Source organism: Dendropsophus ebraccatus, chromosome 8 (assembly GCF_027789765.1).
Source record: "Dendropsophus ebraccatus isolate aDenEbr1 chromosome 8, aDenEbr1.pat, whole genome shotgun sequence".
Lineage (NCBI taxonomy): Eukaryota > Metazoa > Chordata > Amphibia > Anura > Hylidae > Dendropsophus > Dendropsophus ebraccatus.
The window spans coordinates 3,995,117-4,013,364 of record NC_091461.1 but is presented as its reverse complement, the minus strand read 5'-3'; the positions used below and the strand labels follow the sequence as shown (position 1 = coordinate 4,013,364).

Sequence of the window (18,248 nt, the reverse complement as noted above, 5' to 3'; positions counted from 1 at the left end):
GTATGATGGCGGTGTGTGATGTACGATGGAGATGTGTGACGTATGATGGCGGTGTGTGATGTATGATGGCGGTGTGTGATGTGTCATGAAGAGTGATAGAAAGCAGAGTATCTTACACAGAGATCTGAAGGGCTGGTGTTCTTCCATCATGATGTCCTCCCCGATCCACTCAGTCCTGTAAGAAGAAGGATAAAATATAAGATCCAGACTAGAGATGAGCGAACAGGGTTCGGGTTCAAATCCATCCAAACCCGTACTTTCGGCATTTGATAAGCGGTGGCTGCTGAAGTTGGATAAAGCTCTAAGGTTGTCTGGAAAACATGGATACAGCCAATGACTATATCCATGTTTTCCACATAGCCTTAGGGCTTTATCCAACTTCAGCAGCCACCGCTAATCAAATGCCGAAAGTTCGGCAGAGATGAGGTTCGCTCACCCATCATCCCTTGTGTTCCTGGATGATGTCCCAGCATTCCCAGCAGCATTGCTCACCTCTCCAGTCAGCAGCTCCATCATCTTGTGTGTGAAATCTGGGATCTGCTGGACATGGCTTCTCTCAGGTGAGCATCCCCGGGTGGAGTCCAGCTTCTGCTCAGTCCTCTCCAATCACGAGGCATGAGAGGCGTCACATGTGATCTCTCCTACATAGAGAAATATATCAGAACATGCAGTACAGCTATATACAGCATTATACATCTATATATAACATTGTACAGATATATACAGCTCATCCATTCTGACAACATCAACAGATGAATAACACAATACAAATAGGTTCAGATTAAATCTTAAGGTCCTCCCTGAAGGCGGCTAAAGGGGAGGAGAGGACAGAGGAGTCTGGAGGAGGTGGAGGAGACAAAAGGGTCTGGAGAGGGGAGAGACAGAAGAATCTGGAGCAGGAGGGGACAGAAGGGTCCGGAGGAGGAGAGAAAGGGATCTGAGGGAGGAGGAGACAGAGGGGTCTGAAGGAAGAGACTGTAACTGAAGGTCCTGGCACAAGGAGGTGGATCCTCTGGATCACCAAGGAGTGCTGACGTACCCTCCCCAATGAGCGGAGTGTAAGGACTCCCTAATTTTCACCTGAGCCCGCTGCAAGGCAGGATTGGCATCGCTGCAGGAAACTCCCAGGTCGCTACCCTCAGAGAAGGTCCCCAGTGACCGCCGACTGAAAACAACGAAGGCGTACTAGAGGACTAGATTAACTACATCTGCCATCAAAGGTCAATGTTCTATAAGATGACGTCCACCAGACCAAATCTGAGCAGAGAACCAGGGATGGAACAAGATCCAAACCGGTAGAATGTTTATAGGAAGCGAGGGAAATGGCAGAAAGCCAGGAAGCACAGATGTGGTTGCTGACTGGTGTAACACCAACAACTGAGCCCAGAAGTCTGGAGGTGATGGAAATAAATACCCCATTTATGTTCTCTCAAGGACCCCAGGATCTCTCCTCTGGTCCACAGATTTCCAGTTCACCAGATAGTAAATCCATCCTCTCAAACGTTTCAAATCCAAGATTTCCTTAACCTCGTAGATGTCTTCAGTGCTTCACACCGGGGTAGGAAAAGTTATTTTACAAGAGTAGCGGTTAAGGATGAGAGGCTTGAGAAGAGACACGTGAAACGAGTTGGGAATGCAAGGATAGAGGCAAACAGAGCTTGTCAGAAGATTAATTTGTTTTAGAATGGTGAAAGGGCCCGGGTAACAAGGTGCCAACTTCCAACTAGGGACCCGTAGACCAATATTCTTAGATGACTGCCAATCTTTGTCCCCTGGTTGAAATTTGGCTGAAGGTCTGTATTTTTTGTCGGCTTCTCTTTTGATGTTGTCAGAGGCTCGGAAAAGGCTTTGGCGAGCTTGATGCCAAATCTGGTTGAAATCACAAACTTGGCTCTCAATGGCCAGAACTTTAAAAGTTGTAGGAAGCCGCAAAAGAAGTCAAGGATGCTGGCCGTAGACTATGTGTAAGAGAGTGCCCCTCGAAAGATCCACTAAACGGGTTATTATAAGCGAACTCGGTCCATGGCAGCAGAAGAACCCAATCATCTTGACAGGTTAAGACAAAGGCTATATTCACACACCTATAGTGCAGCCCGCGACCGCGGCCCGCTTTACGGCCCATGCTTCACGGAGCACTACATTCACACTTCATTACCCTAGTGATCCGTGCCGCTAAAAAAACTTCGCATTGCAACATTGGATTGGGGTTAGGGTTAGATTGGATTGGGGATGATAGGCCGAAGACACGGTCAAACTTGATTTGGAACTAAGAACAGAGAGCACGCCGGAACTTGGAGGTGAACGGAACTCACCTGTCGGAGACTATATAAGTTGGCATACCAGGTAGACGGAAGATGTGTTGAATATATAGGGACGTTAGAGGTCCGAGGTCCGATAGAGGAGTGAAATGTGCCATCTTGGAAAATCGGTCCACCACAACCCAGATTACAGAGCAGCTGGAAGAGAGTTAGATTGGTGACAAAGTCCACGGCAATATCACACCATGGACTCAGGCACAGGTAGTGGCAACAGGAAACCTGCAGGTTTTTGGCGAGAGCTCTTATTGCAGGCAGTCTGGGAAAATTGCCACAAAGTCTTTACTATCTTGAACAAGGGTTGGTCACTAATAATGACACAAAGGGACCTGCATACGCCTAAATGTCCAATGACACAGGAAACATGATCCCAAGTCAAGATAAAGCATGGTCGTACACATCTTGCCAGGAGGGATGCTGCTGTGATGAGGCGCTCTGAGGGAATAATGTGCTGAGGATCAGGGACAGAGTCTGTGATGTCCGATGCTCTACAGTGCGTCCGCCTTGATATTCTTGGCTGCTGGTTGGAAATGGAGACTAAAGTTAAAACAAGAGAAGAGTGACCAGCAGGCATAAGAGGGGTTCAGACACTGAGCGGTCTGCAGAAATACAAGATTTTTTTGACCTGTATAGATTGTCACTGAATGAAGTGCCCTTTCCAGAAGACGTCTCCAATATTCCAAGGCCAGCTTGATGGCTAATAGCGCTCTATCTCCTATACAGTAATTCCTCTCGGCAGTATAGAAGGTCTTAAGCCCCTATTCCACGGGCCGATGAGAGGAGCAAACGAGCGCTGTCAGCTTTTGCTATTCCATGCTGCAGCAGCGAGCGGGTTAGTCCGGGGGCGGCCGCGGGGAGCTGCCCGGGTGATCGCTAGATCGTCCGGACAGCCTATAGGGATATCAGTGGTCTGCTGCCGTTGCTCTTATTCCCCGGAGTGACAGCAACATATTGCTGCTATCCCAGTTGTTTGTCTTTCAACATGTTTGAAAGACAAACGACACAACGATCAGCCGACATGAACAATGTTCATTCTATTCCACAGGACAATTATCGGCTGTAACGGCCGATATCGGCCGATAATCATTCCGTGGAATAGGGCCTTTTGAGAAAAATCCAAAAGTAATAGATTTGCTCTGGTCGTCTTTCTGGAACAGACCAACTGCAGAGACATCAACCACCAGATAGAATGGGTTCTCAGGGTCAGGGCAATGAGGTACTGTAACCTGATACTTGTTATTTTGTCATATTTGGTGCAATCTATCCATCTATCTTAGCTGTCTGTGTAGGAGGGATGACTATTTGGCTGTGTGTGTGTAGATCAGTATGTAGAAGCATTATTATGTCAAATGTTCAGCCATAAACAGTCAACCGCAGAGGAGGGGAGGAGGAGACAGACAGGTCCGGAGGAGGAGACTGGAGTCTGGAGGAGGAGGAGACAGAAGGGTCTGGAGGAGGAAGGGACAGGAAAGTCTAGAGGAGGAAGAGACAGAAGAGTCTGAAGGTAACAGACGAAATTGAGAAACAGGACAGTGTTGTCTAATGGGAGGGAAAACCTTAAAGAGAACCTGTCACCTATCTATCACCTATCTATCTACTGTCCCTAATGTGTCTCTATAAGAGTCCCTAAATCTAACTATAAAGATACAGACTGCCTTTGCACTCTGTATCTAATACTTTGCCTGATCCTGTTCCCTGGCTGTATTGGTGGGCGCCGCCATCTTGCTGGCATCACTGCTTCCACCACTGGAACGTACCAAAGGAATGCAGTGACGTCACCAAGATGGTGGTGCCCGCCGATCCAGCCAGGGAACAGAGGATCAGGCAAAGTATCTGTATCTTTATAGTGTGATTAAGGGTCACATTATAGAGACACATTAGGGACACAGTAATACACAGCGATCTCATGCTGAATAGCGCCAGATCACAGTCTATTACCAGAGCGGCCAGAAAAGGATCATGGGATCCTATCCCGCCGCTCTACATGCCGGGAAGTTCCGGGCTCTCACCGACTCTTTTGAAAAGAGCCGCCGCGAGACGGGAAAGTAAAAAGTAACTAATAAAAAAAATGCCCGTAAAAATAATTAATTATATTTACAAATGTTAATAAAATAATAATTAACATCTAATTAGGAAATAAAAAAGTGATTTTCGGCCATGATTGGTTCTCTGTAAAGGCGTGCTCTGGAAAGAATTTTTATTTGCTAATAGATTGCTTTATTAAAGTTTTATTTCTTTGTACTATAACTTTATTTTTAAAATGTGTAGTAAAAAAGTGTATTTTTTTAGTGTCATACAGATCAATTTTATTGAAATGCAACGGAATGCAAAATACAGCAAAGTGGCCTGAAGGCGGCCGGAAGAGAGAGGATAGAAATGATCAGAGCGCAGTGTGAACATAACAAAGTGCCCAACATAAAGTGTAATATACAGATGTGTAACCAAGGTGCCCAGAGCTTCTCAAATACACTCACTGTGTCGCCACTTATAGCAGAAATTGTTTCAGACAATTATATACGATTAATACGGCCAACGACCTTATCTAATTGTAACAGAGGCCGTTCCCAGCACGAAGCAATATGTATTCTAGCTGCCAGTAGGATATATCGGGCCAGTAGGATATATCGGGCCAGTAGGATATATCGGGCCAGTAGGATATATCGGGCCAGTAGGATATATCGGGCCAGTAGGATATATCGGCCAGAAAGGGAAGTCTGGAAGGTTTAATCCCAATGAAGCAAGCCTGAGGGGGTTAGGGTATGGTCGGACAATAATGTTTGTGATCACGTGGACCACCAAAGTCCAAAAAGCCTGGACAATTGGGCAAGACCACCAAATGTGGTGCATGGAGCCGGTGGCTGGACAGCCCCTGAAACATAGCGGAGAGACTTCAGGATAGATGGCGGGTAACCGGGATGGAACACAGTGTGCACGGTGTGGAACCTTTAGTGCTGTTTCAGTCTGTTAGACCTGCCAGCTGCCTTTGCTGAGAACCTCACTACTCATTCTGCAGTGGGGACAATGTAATATGGAGATCGGATTCCCATAGGACCATGTAGGGGAGTTTTTGGCCTCCAGGTGGCGATGTTACCATGGAGAACAATAGTGACAGCACCGCTTTCCTGGCGGGAGAATGAAGTGCCACGCGCTCAAAATCAGCAGGCGAGCAAATTGGTACCAAAGGGCAATAAGACTGTAGCAGGTCCTTACAGCAGGGCCTTACAGCAGGTCCTTACAGCAGGCCCTTACAGCAGGTCCTAACGGCAGGGCCTTACAGCAGGTCCTTACAGCAGGTCCTTACAGCAGGTCCTAACGGCAGGGCCTTACGGCAGGTCCTAACGGCAGGGCCTTACGGCAGGTCCTAACGGCAGGTCCTTACATCAGGTCCTAACAGCAGGTCCTTGCGGCAGGTCCTTACGGCAGGTCCTCACGGCAGGTCCTCACGGCAGGTCCTCACGGCAGGTCCTCACGGCAGGTCCTCACGGCAGGTCCTCACGGCAGGTCCTTACCGCAGGGCCTTACGGCAGGTCCTAACAGCAGGTCCTTACGGCAGGTCCTTACAGCAGGTCCTTACGGCAGGTCCTTACAGCAGGTCCTTTTTTTGGCGGCATGGATCGCAGCCCCAGACACACATACGGACGTGTGAACGGGGCCATTGAATACCATTGGTCCTATGTTCTGTTTGCGATTGGGTGCCCGCTTCTGATTGATGCAATTTCCATAGCATAGTGATCACCTGGGTCAGGGGTGACAGTCGGGGGACAGTGGGAGCCCCAAACCTTTACTGATGACATCATCTCTACATTACAAGGCGCCGATCTACACATGACGACACCCAATGCAGTGTATTGTACCAGTGATAGCGCCCCATGTGGTCAGTGCTGTGTATTGTACCAGTGATAGCGCCCCATGTGGTCAGTGCAGTGTATTGTACCAGTGATAGCGCCCCATGTGGTCAGTGCTGTGTATTATACCAGTGATAGCGCCCCCATGTGGTCAGTGTTGTGTATTATACCAGTGATAGCGCCCCCATGTGGTCAGTGCTGTGTATTATACCAGTGATAGCGCCCCATGTGGTCAGTGCTGTGTATTGTACCAGTGATAGCGCCCCATGTGGTCAGTGCTGTGTATTATACCAGTGATAGCGCCCCCATGTGGTCAGTGCTGTGTATTGTACCAGTGATAGCGCCCCATGTGGTCAGTGCTGTGTATTGTACCAGTGATAGCGCCCCATGTGGTCAGTGCTGTGTATTATACCAGTGATAGCGCCCCATGTGGTCAGTGCTGTGTATTGTACCAGTGATAGCGCCCCATGTGGTCAGTGCTGTGTATTATACCAGTGATAGCGCCCCCATGTGGTCAGTGCAGTGTATTATACCAGTGATAGCGCCCCATGTGGTCAGTGCAGTGTATTGTACCAGTGATAGCGCCCCATGTGGTCAGTGCAGTGTATTGTACCAGTGATAGCGCCCCATGTGGTCAGTGCTGTGTATTATACCAGTGATAGCGCCCCATGTGGTCAGTGCAGTGTATTATACCAGTGATAGCGCCCCCATGTGGTCAGTGCTGTGTATTATACCAGTGATAGCGCCCCATGTGGTCAGTGCAGTGTATTGTACCAGTGATAGCGCCCCCATGTGGTCAGTGCTGTGTATTATACCAGTGATAGCGCCCCATGTGGTCAGTGCAGTGTATTATACTAGTGATAGTGCCCCCATGTGGTCAGTGCTGTGTATTATACCAGTGATAGCGCCCCATGTGGTCAGTGCTGTGTATTGTACCAGTGATAGCGCCCCATGTGGTCAGTGCAGTGTATTGTACCAGTGATAGCGCCCCCATGTGGTCAGTGCTGTGTATTGTACCAGTGATAGCGCCCCATGTGGTCAGTGCTGTGTATTGTACCAGTGATAGCGCCCCATGTGGTCAGTGCTGTGTATTATACCAGTGATAGCGCCCCATGTGGTCAGTGCTGTGTATTATACCAGTGATAGCGCCCCATGTGGTCAGTGCTGTGTATTATACCAGTGATAGCGCCCCATGTGGTCAGTGCTGTGTATTATACCAGTGATAGCGCCCCCATGTGGTCAGTGCTGTGTATTATACCAGTGATAGCGCCCCCATGTGGTCAGTGCAGTGTATTGTACCAGTGATAGCGCCCCATGTGGTCACTGCTGTGTATTATACCAGTGATAGCGCCCCATGTGGTCAGTGCAGTGTATTGTACCAGTGATAGCGCCCCCAGTGGTCAGTGCTGTGTATTATACCAGTGATAGCGCCCCCATGTGGTCAGTGCTGTGTATTATACCAGTGATAGCGCCCCCATGTGGTCAGTGCTGTGTATTATACCAGTGATAGCGCCCCATGTGGTCAGTGCAGTGTATTGTACCAGTGATAGCGCCCCATGTGGTCAGTCCAGTGTATTATACCAGTGATAGCGCCCCCATGTGGTCAGTGCAGTGTATTATACCAGTGATAGTGCCCCATGTGGTCAGTGCAGTGTATTATACCAGTGATAGCGCCCCATGTGGTCAGTGCAGTGTATTGTACCAGTGATAGCGCCCCCATGTGGTCAGTGCAGTGTATTATACCAGTGATAGCGCCCCATGTGGTCAGTGCAGTGTATTATACCAGTGATAGCGCCCCCATGTGGTCAGTGCTGTGTATTATACCAGTGATAGCGTCCCATGTGGTCAGTGCTGTGTATTATACCAGTGATAGCGCCCCCATGTGGTCAGTGCTGTGTATTATACCAGTGATAGCGTCCCATGTGGTCAGTGCTGTGTATTATACCAGTGATAGCGCCCCCATGTGGTCAGTGCTGTGTATTATACCAGTGATAGCGCCCCCATGTGGTCAGTGCAGTGTATTGTACCAGTGATAGCGCCCCATGTGGTCAGTGCAGTGTATTGTACCAGTGATAGCGCCCCATGTGGTCAGTGCAGTGTATTGTACCAGTGATAGCGCCCCATGTGGTCAGTGCAGTGTATTATACCAGTGATAGCGCCCCATGTGGTCAGTGCAGTGTATTATACCAGTGATAGCGCCCCCATGTGGTCAGTGCTGTGTATTGTACCAGTGATAGCGCCCCATGTGGTCAGTGCTGTGTATTATACCAGTGATAGCGCCCCATGTGGTCAGTGCAGTGTATTATACCAGTGATAGCGCCCCATGTGGTCAGTGCAGTGTATTATACCAGTGATAGCGCCCCCATGTGGTCAGTGCTGTGTATTATACCAGTGATAGCGCCCACATGTGGTCAGTGCTGTGTATTATACCAGTGATAGCGCCCCCATGTGGTCAGTGCTGTGTATTATACCAGTGATAGCGCCCCATGTGGTCAGTGCTGTGTATTATACCAGTGATAGCGCCCCATGTGGTCAGTGCTGTGTATTGTACCAGTGATAGCGCCCCATGTGGTCAGTGCTGTGTATTGTACCAGTGATAGCGCCCCATGTGGTCAGTGCAGTGTATTGTACCAGTGATAGCGCCCCATGTGGTCAGTGCTGTGTATTATACCAGTGATAGCGCCCCCATGTGGTCAGTGCTGTGTATTATACCAGTGATAGCGCCCCCATGTGGTCAGTGCAGTGTATTATACCAGTGATAGCGCCCCCATGTGGTCAGTGCTGTGTATTATACCAGTGATAGCGCCCACATGTGGTGAACTACCCCAATGGCTTCAAATATGAATTTAGAAAAAAGTTTCATGTAGGTTAATAAAAATATAGAGAAAAAACCCTGTGTAAGGGTAGCTTCACACGGGCGGGCTCGCAGCGAGATTCTCGCTGCGAGCCCGGCAGGTCCTGGCAGTTCCCATAAACTACATACTTGCTGCGGACCGCAGCGAGTATGTAATTGTACCGCGCTTAACCCCTTCTACTCCCGCCGGCTCCCCCGCTGTAAGCAGCATACATTACCTGTCCTTGCTGCACGGGTCCGGCGTCCTGCTCTCCCGCCCGGCAATCAGTGGCTGCGGCTGGGCAACACACTAATTGGCCGGACGGGAGAGCAGGACGCCGGACCCGAGCAGCAAGGACAGGTAATGTATGCTGCTTACAGCGGGGGAGCCGGCGGGAGTAGAAGGGGTTAAGCGCGGTACAATTACATACTCGCTGCGGTCCGCAGCAAGTATGTAGTTTATGGGAACTGCCAGGACCTGCCGGGCTCGCAGCGAGAATCTCGCTGCGAGCCCGCCCGTGTGAAGCTACCCTAAATGTGCAAAACGGAACACTGTGACTAGGAATCAGTGTGGATTCACATCAGCCAGTGCCTGCGGTATGTTAGGGTGCGGTTGTTTGGGGGCGTGGCCTCCAGGTTGGGGGCGGGGCGTGCGTCTGGGGAGGTCCCTGTAATACTAGTCACACCCGGCGGTACACGGGCTCCCGGCCTCACCCTCGGCTCTCACCTCCTGCAGCGTCACCCACAACCGAATCCTTCCATATCCGGCCCAGCCGCGCGTCACTGTCGTAGTCAAAAGAGCACTTCCGGCTGATGCGTTTCACACCATGCGTTCCACACACCGGAAGTAAGATGGTGCCGCTTCCAGAAGGAAAAAAAAAGACAAAGCTTCCAGTGAAGCCTATTTATACCGGAGAACCGGGAGTGGCCGAGAAACCGAGCGGCAGTGTCAGAGGAGACGAGATCAGCGGAACCCCCACCGCCATCCTCCTGTAGTCTGGTGTGAGGCGGGTCACTGGGCGGGGCTTCACCGACTGCTTCCGGGTCAGCCTTCCGCTCCAGGTCTGCGGAGAACAGGGAGAGCAGGTGAGTGATCGGGGAGCGCGGGGTGTGCGATCTGTGTATATATACCGCCCTGTATGTGTATACACCTCACCCTGCATATGTATACACCTCATATATACCCCACCCATCTGTATACACCTCATATATACTCCACCCATATGTATACACCTCATATATACCCCACCCATCTGTATACACCTGATATATACCCCACCCATATGTATACACCTCATATGTACCGCCCTGTATGTGTATACACCTCACCCTGCATCTGTATACACCTCATATATACCCCACCCATCTGTATACACCTCATATATACCCCACCCATCTGTATACACCTCATATATACCCCACCCATCTGTATACACCTCATATATACCCCACCCATCTGTATACACCTCATATATACTCCACCCATCTGTATACACCTCATATATACCGCCCTGTTTGTGTATACACCTCACCCTGCATCTGTATACACCTCATATATACCCCACCTATCTGTATACACCTCATATATACTGCCCTGTATGTGTATACACCTCACCCTGCATCTGTATACACCTCATATATACCCCACCCATATGTATACACCTCATATATACCCCACCCATCTGTATACACCTGATATATACCGCCCTGTATGTGTATACACCTCACCCTGCATCAGTATACACCTGATATATACCGCCCTGTATGTGTATACACCTCATATATACCGCCCTGTATGTGTATACACCTCATATATACCGCCCTGTATGTGTATACACCTCATATATACCGCCCTGTATGTGTATACACCTCATATATACCGCCCTGTATGTGTATACACCTCACCCTGCATATGTATACTGTATACACCTCATATGTACCGCCCTGTACGTGTATACACCTCATATGTACCGCCCTGTACGTGTATACACCTCATATATACCGTCCTGTATGTGTATACACCTCATAAATACCGTCCTGTATGTGTATACACCTCACCCTGCCTCTGTATACACCTCATATATACCCCACCCATATGTATACACCTCATATATACCGCCCTGTAAGTGTATACACCTCACCCTGCATCTGTATACTGTATACACCTCATATGTACCCCACCCATATGTATACACCTCATATATACCGCCCTGTATGTGTATACACCTCACCCTGCATCTGTATACACCTCATATGTACCCCACCCATATGTATACACCTCATATGTACCGCCCTGTATGTGTATACACCTCATATATACCGTCCTGTATGTGTATACACCTCATATATACCGCGCTGTGTGTATACACCTCACCCTGCATCTGTATACTGTATACACCTCATATGTAGCCCACCCATATGTATACACCTCCTTTGTACCGCCCTGTATGTGTATACCCCTCATATATACCCCACCCATATGTATACACCTCATATATATCGCCCTGTATGTGTATACACCTCACCCTGCATCTGTATACTGTATACACCTCATATGTACCGCCCTGTATGTGTATACACCTCATACCGCCCTGTATGTGTATACACCTCATATATACCGCCCTGTATGTGTATACACCTCACCCTGCATCTGTATACACCTGATATATACCCCACCCATATGTATACACCTCATATATACCGCCCTGTATGTGTATACACCTCACCCTGCATCTGTATACTGTATACACCTCATATGTACCGCCCTGTATGTGTATACACCTCATACCGCCCTGTATGTGTATACACCTCATATATACCGCCCTGTATGTGTATACACCTCACCCTGCCTCTGTATACACCTCATATATACCCCACCCATATGTATACACCTCATATGTACCGCCCTGTATGTGTATACACCTCATATGTACCGCCCTGTATGTGTATACACCTCACCCTGCATCTGTATACTGTATACACCTCATATGTACCCCACCCATATGTATACACCTCATATATACCGCCCTGTATGTGTATACACCTCATATATACCGCCCTGTATGTGTATACACCTCATATATACCGCCCTGTATGTGTATACACCTCATATATACCGCCCTGTATGTGTATACACCTCATATATACCGCCCTGTATGTGTATACACCTCATATATACCGCCCTGTATGTGTATACACCTCATCCTGTCCGTATATACACCTCATCCTGTCCCTGTATACCCCTCATCCTGTCCCTGTATACCGCCCTGTCCGTGTATACCCCTCATCCTGTCCCTGTATACCGCCCTGTATGTGTATACGCCTCATCCTGTCCCTGTATACCGCCCTGTATGTATGTGTGTATACATATATATTTTCTCTCGCTTATCCCCCATCCTTTTACACCTCCTGTATATGTATAATAGTCCTCACCTTATATACCTGCTGTATACATCTATCTGATAGAGGGATATGGCTGAATAGTATATACACATGTTAGATATATAGGTGTATAGAGGTCTTGGCTGCTCACCGTAGCACAGACAGGCAGTACAGGACAGGTTCCGTTGGCCTGGAAACCCCTTTAGGCTGGGGTCACACATAACGTATTGGCTGCGGATCCCTTCGCTGTCTCTTTCAATGAGATTACATACGGTGTTAGGCCTAGCTCAGCTATCCGACACCGCATCAATTAAAGTGAATGCTCCATAGAGAAGTCCCTGTCCCCCTTGTGACCCTGGGTCTGCAACACAGTGGTCCCTTGCACTCCAGCTCCTCTGTACAGGTGCAGCACTACAGGACAGGGCTAGGGAACCTTGCTTCTCCAGCTGTTGCAAAACTAGAACTCTCATCATGTCTGGGATATCCAGGCATGATGGGAGTTGTTAGTCTGCAACAGCTGGAGAGGCAAGGTTCCCTAGCCCTGCTCTAGGAGATGTCCACACGTCCTGCTGCCCAAGGTAGAGGGCTCCGGTGTGCTACTGTCCCCTATATAGATCGCCCCCTGTAATGCCCTATAGGAAAAAACGAATGACAACTGATGAAATAAACGTATGGACGCTGATATAACTGATAGGAAATGATAGTTTTCTTTTCTGGAAAACGGATAGAAAACCTGACGACAACTGATGCCTTTTTGGTATCAGTTGTGACATCAGTTGTGGTCAATATCTACAGAAAAAACGGAAACGGATGCAACTAATATATGTAAACTAGGCCTAGGCGGCAGCCCCAATGGTTGGCTGAGCGGGACGTCCAGATACTGGGAGCCCCCAAAGCAGACCGGTAATGTATGCATCAGGCCAGGGGGGGGGGGGTGTAAGGGGGCTGCCGCTTACATAGTGTGTAATCTCATTGAAAGTGACAGTGAAGGGATCCGCAGCGGATATGTTAAGTGTGAACGCAGCCTAAATCCTTATAATATAGGATCAGCGTAGTGCTGACATAGGGACACACAGAGGATGGGTATATAGGGACGGAGACACATGGAGGATGTGTCTATAGGGACGGGGAAACATTGAGGATGTGTATATAGAAGGTATATAAGGACAGGGACACACAGAGGATGTCTATTTAGAAGGTATATAGGTACAGGGACACATGGAGGATGTGTATATAGGAAAAGGGACACACAGGATTTGTATATAGAAGGTATATAGGGACGGGGACACATGGAGGATGTGTATATAGGGATGGGGACACATGGAGGATGTGTATTTAGAAGGTATATAGGGACAGGGACACATGGAGGATGTGTATATAGGAAAAGGGACACACAGAGGATTTTTATATAGGTACAGGGACACATGGAGGATGTGTATTTAGGAAAAGGGACACACAGAGGATTTGTATATAGAAGGTATATAGGGACGGGGACACATGGAGGATGTGTATTTAGAAGGTATATAGGGACAGGGACACATGAAGGATGTGTATATAGAAGGTATATAATGACGGACACACAGAGGATGTGTATATAGAAGGTATATAGGGACGGGGAGACATGGAGGATGTGTATGTAGGGACGGGGAGACATGGAGGATGTGTATATAGGGACGGGGAGACATGGAGGATGTGTATATAGGGACGGGGAGACATGGAGGATGTGTATATAGGGACGGGGAGACATGGAGGATGTGTATATAGGGACGGGGAGACATGGAGGATGTGTATATAGGGACGGGGAGACATGGAGGATGTGTATATAGGGACGGGGAGACACGGAGGATGTGTATATAGGGACGGGGAGACACGGAGGATGTGTATATAGGGACGGGGAGACACGGAGGATGTGTATATAGGGACGGGGAGACACGGAGGATGTGTATATAGGGACGGGGAGACACGGAGGATGTGTATATAGGGAAGGGGAGACACGGAGGATGTGTATATAGAAGGTATGTAGGGACAGGGACACATGGAGGGTATATAGGGACAAAGTTACCCGATATGTGTAACCCCCTCACCCTATCTGAGGTGTGTACCCCTATATACCTACTGTGCATATATATGTACCATATATCTGCTGCTTACCATATACATAGAGAGAAAATGTATTACAAGGGTGAAGAAAGATGCATGTCCATGAAGTTCAACCCACCCCCCCCGGATGACCCTCCGCCATCCTCTCTCATGGCTGACAATTTGCCGCCACACCCGGCCCCCGTCTCCTAGCTGCTCAGCCAATCACTGACTGAGATGGCACAGATCGTCAGCCAACAATAGGCTGAGTGGACTGCAGAGACTGCTTTAAAAGCTTCAGTGGTGGACAGAAGAAGCCCGAAGGGCACCAGGGAACATGGAGAGATCGCTGTCTCTATTACACAGATCAGATCTGCCAAACTCTACCTGAATCGGCAGATAATTGCCCGATATAATAGGGTCTCCCCTCCCCATGTCATATACAGACGCCATGTCTTCAGAGACTCTGAATCTGACTCTGTGGTCACCAGTGAAACAGAGGAGAGATTGTATGCGGCGTTGTCTCCTATATACAGAACCCTTACACATCTTCTATCACTACAGGTGGGAAATATCCAGACGTCAGACTTATATCCAGTGATCTCGTCACCCTATAGAAGATGGATAGAGGTCAGATCCCTGAGAGGATCCTAAACCTCACCCTGGAGATCATCTACCTGCTGACCGGAGAGGTGAGGATGCCATGATGGTGAAGGATCAGCCGCTAGAGAAGATGGAGAATAGAGGATGGGGGTGACTGGTGACACCGACGTGAGGGAGCAGGAGGGTCTCTGGGTGGAATCTGACCTCTGGGAACCCAAGATGCAGCACTCTATAGATGGGCTATGTGACTGTAGGATGTGTAGATGTCCATCCAGCAGTCATTGATCTATCCCTCCGTAGGAAATCGCTAACCCCCCGGTAGGTGATCCGTAGGTGTAAGTGATTCAGAGCCACACCGAAGCACAGAGAGGTTGGAGGCGGCATTACATTTCTCCTGTCTCTTCGGCACTTGCACTGATTTCCTATCTCACTCATTGATTTGTCCGACCCTCCCGACCAGCGATAGAGGAGTCACGGGATCGTCCTCACATTGTGTATGGAGATGCCTGGTCTCTCAGCCGCAAGTTGATCTTGTTGTGTTTGTCGTCCTCTCTCGTGTTAGGATTACATTGTTGTGAAGAAGTCGTCCGACCAGGCCGTGGACTGCGGTGTGGCCTCCAGTGACTTCAGCGGCAGAATCCAGAGCTGCATCGCCATTGATCCTCCCCACTCCCTGATCGAGAGGAACAGCGAGCAGAAGATCCTGGAGCTGACCAACAAGATCATCGAGCTGCTGACCGGAGAGGTGAGTGCTGCTCCTGAGGCCTGCTATAGGTGACTCTGCAGGGAGGAGACATCTAGATAATTCATCCTTGTGTTTCCAGGTTCCCAGAGGAGACGAGGACGTGAGTCTGAACTTCATGGTGGAGGATTGGGAACGTTTAGGCCGCGACCCAGACGGTAATATGGATCCGATGATGATGGAGAACCACCAGACCCTGGGCTCACTGAGTAAGATTATAGGTTATTACATCATAGAGACAGATCTCCAGAATGGCAGGAATTGTGGGGGTGGGGGGTAATAGGGTGGACCCCTGGTGTAGTCTAGTCAGGGAAACTGATGTCTGGTTCTCTTCAAATACGGCGGCATATATCCGTAACTAGTCCAAATAATGGCAAAAAAAGGAGGGATAGATGGTGAATGCAGGGGTCTGGCTGATCATGGAATATAGTGGGATAGATGTATACAGGGCTGCGCTCGGGCCATGATACCAATGTATATAGACGTATACAGGGCTGAGCTCGGGCCATGATACCAATGTATATAGCAGGATACAGGGCTGAGCTCGGGCCATGATACCAATGTATATAGACGTATATAGGGCTGAGCTCGGGCCATGATACCAATGTATATAGACGTATACAGGGCTGAGCTCGGCCCATGATACCAATGTATATAGCAGGATACAGTGCTGAGCTCTGTCCATGATACCAATGTACAGTATATAGCAGGATACAGGTCTGAGCTTGGGCCATGATACCAATGTATATAGCAGGATACAGGGTTGAGCTCGGCCCATGATACCAATGTACAGTATATAGCAGGATACAGGGCTGAGCTCGGACCATGATACCAATGTATATAGCAAGATACAGGGCTGGGCTTTGTCTGTCAATCCTACAGACAGAATGGATTGGTGCTGCCCATATGACCAATATCACTTATGTCCCTTATATATTGTGATAAATGTTGGCGGGATTTCCCGTAACTCTTACTACGTCATGTGATCGGTTTTTCGTGTTTCCTACAGACATGAACGAGATGGTCTCTGAAGCCAAAAACATGGTCAGCATCAATCCAAAGAGACTCTTTCCGAGCATCTGCAAGTCCCGCAAGAGGAAAGGTCAGCCAGTTAGATACGTGGCCAATAGTTCTGTCTCCTGTGAAGACGACAATGTTCACAACTTATACGGTGCCACCGATCAGGCACAAGAGGAATACACGTCTGTGAATGTGAAGAAAGAGGATACAAAGGTTTACATGCGCTCGGAGCACACTCAGACCGACTTCATTCCCACCCCCGTTCCTACTAAGGAAGAGCCCGAGGATGAGCCCAAAAATCCTGACTCCGACTTTCTCCGCGTCGATTATGATTCCGTCTTCTTGGCCAGTCAGGCGTCTATCTCTCTGGAGAGTAATCGGAAGCTGTATGACTGCGCTTTGTGCGGGAAAACCTTCACCAGCAAATCTGGGATTGTGAAGCACCAGCGGATGCACGCTGGGAGGGTGGTTTGCTGCCCGGACTGCGGGAAGGAGTTCACCTGTAACTCTGAGCTGGTGGCTCACCAGAGGACACACACCGGGGAGAAGCCCTTCCCTTGCCCCTCCTGCGGAAAATGTTTTTCCACCAACACCAACCTGGTGGCACACCAGAGAATCCACACAGGGGAGAGGCCCTACACCTGCATCGAGTGCGGGAAAAGTTTTACGAGCAGTTCGGACCTTGTCAAACACCAGATAATCCACACTGGCGAGAAACCGTTTTGCTGTTCCGACTGCGGGAAAGGCTTCACTAGCAAATCCAACCTTGTTAAACACCAGCGAATCCACACCGGCGAGAGGCCCTTCCTGTGCTCGGAGTGCGGTAAGGGCTTCGCCATCAAGTCCAATCTCATCAAGCATCAGGTGGTCCACACCGGGGAGAAGCCGTACCCCTGCCCCGAGTGCGGGAAGCGCTTCTCCAACCAGTCCAACGTGGCCAAACATCACAGAACTCACTACGGGGAGAAACGCGTCGGCTTCAAAGTTGAGTAATGTTTTATCGTTATGATCTCAAGCGTGGATGCAATTTGGGACAAGCTTGAAGGCCAGAGACTCGAGCGTCTTTCCTCCTTCACTCTCTACTACCCCATTCTCCTTACTGTTAGGAAACTTTTAACTATTGCCCATTCCATATGGTTTTTAGTCTTACTATGCGGCGTACACTGATCTGCCATAACATTAAAATGTGAAAAGTATGCATGATCTGGGGATCTTACGCTTTGGGTGGGAGGGTTCCAGGACGGGGACCTCTGACAGGGGAAGTGGGGGTTCATGGCGGGGACCTCTGCCCAGGGGACGGGGGCATACAGGGTGGGAGCCTCTGCCCAGGGGACGGGGTCATACAGGGTGGGAGCCTCTGCGCAGGGGACGGGGGATACAGGGTGGGAGCCTCTGCCCAGGGGACGGGGGCATACAGGGTGGGAGCCTCT

At 49.2% G+C, this 18,248-nt stretch overlaps 2 protein-coding genes across 2 annotated transcripts in view; one reads left to right on the top strand and one right to left on the bottom strand.

Moving 5' to 3' along the window:
- Nucleotides 1–18,248, bottom strand: part of LOC138799096 (zinc finger protein 208-like) — a 40,066-nt gene that overhangs the window by 2,784 nt on the left and 19,034 nt on the right. The window contains exons 15-21 of the mRNA XM_069979871.1: nucleotides 17,038–17,774; nucleotides 16,810–16,877; nucleotides 15,625–16,003; nucleotides 2,713–2,852; nucleotides 2,313–2,456; nucleotides 1,040–1,165; nucleotides 117–175 (exon numbers count right to left, since the gene is read on the bottom strand). Of these exons, the coding sequence (XP_069835972.1) occupies nucleotides 117–175; nucleotides 1,040–1,165; nucleotides 2,313–2,456; nucleotides 2,713–2,852; nucleotides 15,625–16,003; nucleotides 16,810–16,877; nucleotides 17,038–17,774 (1,653 nt within the window). The remainder of the gene's footprint in view (nucleotides 1–116; nucleotides 176–1,039; nucleotides 1,166–2,312; nucleotides 2,457–2,712; nucleotides 2,853–15,624; nucleotides 16,004–16,809; nucleotides 16,878–17,037; nucleotides 17,775–18,248) is intronic.
- On the top strand, nucleotides 9,843–18,073 carry LOC138798980 (oocyte zinc finger protein XlCOF7.1-like). Its single transcript, XM_069979632.1, has 5 exons — nucleotides 9,843–10,079; nucleotides 15,018–15,145; nucleotides 15,619–15,801; nucleotides 15,881–16,007; nucleotides 16,808–18,073. The coding sequence occupies exons 2-5, from the start codon at nucleotides 15,074–15,076 to the stop codon at nucleotides 17,809–17,811; spliced, it is 1,386 nt and encodes a 461-aa protein (XP_069835733.1). The 5' UTR covers nucleotides 9,843–10,079; nucleotides 15,018–15,073; the 3' UTR covers nucleotides 17,812–18,073.